The sequence below is a fragment of the Gobio gobio genome, assembly GCF_949357685.1.
Source record: "Gobio gobio genome assembly, chromosome: 10".
Lineage (NCBI taxonomy): Eukaryota > Metazoa > Chordata > Actinopteri > Cypriniformes > Gobionidae > Gobio > Gobio gobio.
The window spans coordinates 35,812,097-35,818,096 of record NC_137116.1 but is presented as its reverse complement, the minus strand read 5'-3'; the positions used below and the strand labels follow the sequence as shown (position 1 = coordinate 35,818,096).

The 6,000-nt window shown below is 40.5% G+C and overlaps 1 protein-coding gene across 1 annotated transcript; it reads right to left on the bottom strand.

The window, feature by feature from the left end:
- Positions 1–2,928: 2,928 nt before the first annotated feature.
- gadd45ga (growth arrest and DNA-damage-inducible, gamma a) lies at positions 2,929–4,486 on the bottom strand. Its single transcript, XM_079827390.1, has 4 exons — positions 4,347–4,486; positions 4,144–4,245; positions 3,737–3,947; positions 2,929–3,623 (listed from the first exon to the last, which is right to left on the bottom strand). Exons 1-4 carry the CDS (start codon positions 4,397–4,399, stop codon positions 3,510–3,512), a joined length of 480 nt encoding a protein of 159 aa, XP_079683516.1. The 5' UTR covers positions 4,400–4,486; the 3' UTR covers positions 2,929–3,509.
- Between the last annotated feature and the right edge of the window lie 1,514 nt (positions 4,487–6,000).

Genomic DNA, 6,000 nt, shown 5'->3' with positions numbered 1-6,000 from the left:
TCTGGAAGTTCTGAGAGAGCATTACAATAGTCCAGTCTGGAGAGCTTGGACAAGGAGTTGTGTAGCATGCTTCGATCTTCTTTTACTGACTGAAAAAGCTATTTCTCAACTGATTAGTTCTGAATAGCTTGTGCACAAGCATTGAATTCGTGGCATTAAGGTGCCATCCTATTTATGGTTGCTCAGCGAATATTCACTGGCAAAAATCCAGTCATTTCAAAAGGAATCCACACGAGCTGGAATTTTGCGTAAGGCTGAAAGAATTCCCTGTGCACATTTTGCAATAGGTTCAGGGTTATTATAGCTAATTAAAACTAAAAGCATGAAAATACTTTGGTTATTTGAAAGAAAAATGCACTTATTTTATTTCAGCTAGCTGTCAAGGCAACATTTCTCATTTTCATAAGTTTAAATTGTAATAAAACAAAACAAATATATAGAAAATATAGAGATATTGAAAAGAAAACGAATTCAAAAATGTCATTACAGCAAAAAACATTAACTAAAATTAAAGAGAAAACTTCAAAGAATTCAAAAAGAATTCCAAATATTAACTAAAAACTATATGCATCTCAATGATACTAAAATAATACTGAACGGATTCAGTAGGTCACACAACTTCACCCCGTTGACCAACATAAACCTGCTCGGTTTGAAAGTGACTTCTCTATGAGCTGTGCTTCATACATCTACAGTACTGACAACAGACAACTGGCCTTTTTTGCCTACAAAATTTCGCTAATGTGACTGCACCTTTAGTCTAGTCTACCATCATGACCATATGTGTGAAAATATAACACCGAAGAGCATCTATACAGTCTGCACATCTCATTGTTCCTGATTCATTAGACGCAGAGAACACTATGTCTATGGCTTGTGATCAGAGCGAGCGTTAGTGCTAACAGATGCCAGTACTACTGTCTGGGTTGAGTCACTAGCTGCAGGGCTTACTAAGGAGGGGCGCATGTGTGCATTGCAGACATCAAGCCAGCTGCAAAGTGGGTTTTCAGGGTAAAGTGTTTTTTTCTTGGTGTTTTGAAGCCTAGTGCACCTGTGAACACAAATGAAAAAAAACAAAATGTTTTAATCGGAGGGGAGTAACAAGTCAGTGCAGTTTATAAGCCTGTGTATTGCTGAAACTTTGAAACGCACAGGGAAGTTTGGTGACCTTTTTACTCACGTTTCCTGAAAAGTACTGTGGAACTTCAATGAGTGGTTTTCACAGAAGGCCCCTTGGTCTCTGAGAAAAAACACAATGCTTTGGGCGGAAATATGATTGTGTTTCGTATTGAGAGCATGTGAGAGCCCGTCGCTAGTCACATGCAGAGTGTTGAGCAGGTGACAGATGTGTGAGTTGCTTAAGTCATTCAGCAAATGCAATCTCACTGACTGTGGGGAAAAAATGACCAGACAGTTGAGGGTAGACATATTACAACATTTAATTTTTTAAAAAGTGTGAAATCTGTAAATGTGGTGGTGTAGATTCGACACTTGAAACAGATAGACAAAAAGGAGTTCACTTTGAAACAGACAGACTCTTTTTTTTTTTTTAATGGTTGTCTGTTTCTGCAAAGACTTAGACAGCTGTGATGAAAAGACAGCAAGCCATTGTGTCTGTTTGTCTAGTCCTTGTGTTCTGCTTGTGGAGTGAGCTGTCTGTCTGCCTGTCTAATTGGTTTTTAATTACTCTCTGGTTCATGTATTTATACACACAGCAAATGAATGTCAAATGATATTTAATATTGTCATTTGTCACAACTGAGATGTTTAAAGTTGTTTCAGGCACTCCTTTCAAAGGAAATGTCTGTGGGTGTTTGTTACTAGAATGACCTTAAGGGGATCTCCATGGTACCTCCATTGTAATTGACCCAGTTTCTTGTCTTCAGTGCATTAGCTGAATTAATGTAAGTTAACTGCCAAGATCAATTACTATCTGAGGGAGTGTAAGATTCTTTTTTTTGCGAAGCGGCTGTCTTCTTTGTTTTCAAAAGCAGGTGTGTGTTGCTTTGTGCATGCATGTGCTTAGCTTCCTTGTCGGTTGACTTTCAAGTGCACAAAGACTTTTCAGCCACTACCTGAAATGCTCTTTTAAGTTTTGATACACTTTGCTTTGGGCATTTGCCATTAGTGCACAACACCTGGTGCAAGTGTTTGCTGTTAAACACATGCAGCTCTTTTCAGAAAATTTCCAGTGATGTAACTTCTGAATCTGCGAGCTGCGGAGCTGACTGGACAGCGTATCTAGAGATCAAACAAACCGCAAATGAGTATCTGTCTTACTGGTAGTTTGGCACCTTTTCTCTCGTAAACCACAAACCATACGCACAAAATCATTTCGGTTGAAATTGAGCTAGTAAAGGGAGTCAGCAAAGAAATAAGATTTCCATTCACTTTTTTGGTACTAATGTACTATAATTTATGCAAAATATTTTTTAAATAATTTAAATAATTATTTTTATTTAATGCAACAACAAAAAAAAATAGCACATTAGAATATGTTAAAATCCTTTGTTTCCATTTGAAATACTGACACTGTCTTAATGTAGAACCTTTACTGTAAAAACAGCTGAACGTCTACTGTTGTTTGGCGAGTTCAGCTCAATTAGTCATCTAACGGATTTGTCTCTACCCCTCCTCTGCTCCAAATGGATGGTGCAAAACCTACACATGACAGAAGTCAGACCCCCATTTGAAAGGGGGCCCTTCAGTTGAGCAAGCGGTTTAAAGAAAGCAGCTGGTGCATGGGTGGTGAAAGGTCAGGCAGTGCTTGGAGAGATGCCAGTTTCTCTAGTGCAATCGCAACCTCTCTTTCCCTCATGTAGCCTGAACTGCCCTGAAATCCCTCCTCTGATGTAACTGGGTGAAAATAAAGCACATTTCTGCAAGTCGACAGCTTTGGGGGGGAGAAAAAAAAAACATACCATAATTGCATTTTTAAGGTATTTATTTGAACATTTATTGCAGAAAAAGGGTGGCTTCTTCGCCACAATTTGACATTGCATTGTGAGTATTTTACAAAATAAAGCACAACTTCATAATACCATAGGAAAATCCATTTTCCCCCCAGGATATCACAATAGACAAGTTACATTAGTGTCCATGTAATATTTTTCAGATAACGTCCCAAGTGCCCGTTCTTCAAAATATCACTTAAACTTGGTTCCTCTTTAAAATCCACATCACACCAATTCCATGACTCTTCACCTCCGCCAATCTCATAAACGTGCTCTCAGTCCACCTGTCCTTTTCTCTTCTATTGTCTCCATGATGCCACCACAATAGATTTTTGGCACAGGAGCCTTGACTTTTCCATGCTCGTCCCGAAAAAAAATCTGAACCTCAGCTTTTCCAGGACGGCCAACTGTACGCGGGGTCAGTCCACTTATCTTCCCGTTGTGTGGGTAATCCAGACAATATCTCAAAGCGTTTTAGCTTTGCACCGGTGTACCCTTCAGGATGGATGTATTCGACTTGTTTCGTTCACGTGAACATGCCAAAGGCATCTCCCATCAGCGTTCCGGCAGAGTAATAGTAGGCACCCATTCGTAGACATTGCGGCTCTCCTCACAGAACAAACCCAATTTCTCAAGGGAAGAATCTTTCCAAGAGTCAGCATTGGGGCTCTTTGGAAGGAAACAAAAAGAAGCGATATTAATATCACATGCAGATGTAGTGCAAATGTGGGTGTTGACAAATTGTAGGTGTGGGTGCAATGGAAAGGAGGAGATCTGCTCACCGTTACAAGTATGCAGTGTGCGTCCTTTGGTTCCTCATCCTGATCGCTGCCCACGATGTCTGCAAGACGTTCGATGTCATTCACACGAACAATGTTGATGTCATTGTCAAAGCAGAAGGCTTGAATGAGAGTGAAGTGGATCTGCAAGGCGATGTCACATTCGTACTCCTCATCCGTAGCCAGGACGCAGAAAGCCACACTGTCTGGGTCACTAAGGTTGCACAAAGGAGAAATATTGATTAGGGAGCGGTTCAACATGTTCTGCTTGCATATGTGCACAAGGATGCAACTTGTTATTCATTAAAGGACTAAGCAATTGAAAAAAGATATGGTATTCTATATGGTAGTGCACCTAATGAATACTAAAAACAGCCTTACTAAGACTGTAATAGGAATCAGATACTTACACATTCATGACTTGCGCAGACTCGTATACCCCAACGGTGAGACAGTCCTGCTTTTTAGCAGAGACCAGGAGCTCCTCTAGTGCTGTTCCTGCACTCTGCATTCTGGAGAACACAACCGGCTTGTTAGTCCATATACTTTACGTGCCATTTGATAGATAAAAACACAAATAACGATAACAACATCAACTGAACAAGACACTCACCTGTCGCCAGTAGTAGCTGCGTTATCTTGTCCACTAAATTCTTCAAAAGTCATTGTTTAAATCCAGGTTAAGTCGCGTTTCGCGTGCGTTTTCTCTGCTGTGAGCTGTGAGTTCGTGTGTTGCCGTATCAAGCGCTGACTGTGTTTTATACGGGATCAGCGGAGTTTCTCGGCAGTGGGCGGACATTCCGCTCATACTCGGTTCTGAATGGCTGGCGGCACGGGGGTATGTAAATGACTCTGATGCAAGTGACTTGACTGTAAACAGCCCACGTGGGTGTTCAAATATCACTCCATCAACAACACAAAGAGAGCACGGCTCGTGCTTTTTCTTACTGCTTAGGTACAAACTGTGTTGATGTTGTTGATTTCATTTTATTGATTAATCGCCCATCTCAGAAGAATATAAGAATATATGCTGCATATTGTGACGGAACTCCTTCACGCACATGTGTTTTTTACGTTGATTTCTATTTTTTTGTAATCATATTTTAATAATCCATAATCATAAGCCTCAAGGCAAACATTTATATTTTCATGAAGACTTTATTTAGCATATTTATTTACTTGATGGCTGGCAATGTAAATTCAAGTGTTTGATCCTTGTTGTTATAGTAGCTACTCCAGATTAAACCAGCTAAAAACTAGTTTGTTCCATGTATTCAGCAGGGTTACTGTCCTTATGGGTACATTTTGCCCCCCACATGTAAGCAAAACATGACCCCGCGCGCGCACGCTCTCTCTCTCTCTCTCTCTCTCTCTCTCTCTCTCTCTCTCTCTCTCTCTCTCTCTCTCTCTCTCTCTCTCTCTCTCTCTCACACACACACACACACACACACACACACACACACACACACACACACACACACACACACACAAACACAAAGACTGGTGAGTGAGGCACACGCCACTCTTTTGCATTTGTAAAGGAGTCATCCTAATTTACGTGTCTTTGTCGTGTGCCAATGACTGCTTAGCCGGCTTTAAAGCAGGAATAATAGCCCCATGTCCCACCTGCCCCTGGCTTTGTTACACTCTGCAGAAGTGTGTCCCAATGAGATCAAGAGCCAAAACTTTTGTTCCTACTTGATGGACGTGAGCTATAGTTCAATGCATACATGCATAAATAAATACAAATAGCAGATAACCTCACCCTTAACCTGTTTAGCTCTTAATACAACTTCTAAAACGGTAAACATTGTTAGATTAATCAATTAATCAGTCATTCAGCAAACAACATTGAATCCTGCACATCAGACTACAACATCAAAACCTTTTCAAACCGGTGTAGACTATTGGAAGCTCTTTAATTCTGCATGCAGTACCCTGATAACAAGCATTTGGTTTGCTGGTCTTATGGTCTCAGTCTGGTTTTAGAGAGGTTTTAGGCACTTGTGATTGTCAGGATTGTACAGACCACTCTTAAACTGCAGCAGGGAAGAGCATGCCTTGATGTGTCTGCTTGCATCTTTCTAATAATACACCAAACGCTGTATTTACTAATATATCTTTCATTAAACCATTGAGATTTGGGGCGTATGAGTGGTATTTCTTGCAGACATTGTAAACTGAATGTAAGGCGGCATCTAGCGGTTGTGCATATAGCGCAGTGTGGCCTAGATGCAAGAGACACATTTGCTCCTCAGCTCAAATAG

Coding starts and splice junctions, on each gene's coding strand:
- gadd45ga (XM_079827390.1), bottom strand. CDS start 4,399: ATGACTTTTGAAGAATTTAGTGGACAAGATAACGCAGCTACTACTGGC. Junction 3,948..4,143: donor TCTGCGCAAGTCATGAATGT/GTAAGTATCTGA, acceptor GTGCAACCTTAG/TGACCCAGACAGTGTGGCTT. Junction 3,624..3,736: donor CACACTGCATACTTGTAACG/GTGAGCAGATCT, acceptor TTCCTTCCAAAG/AGCCCCAATGCTGACTCTTG.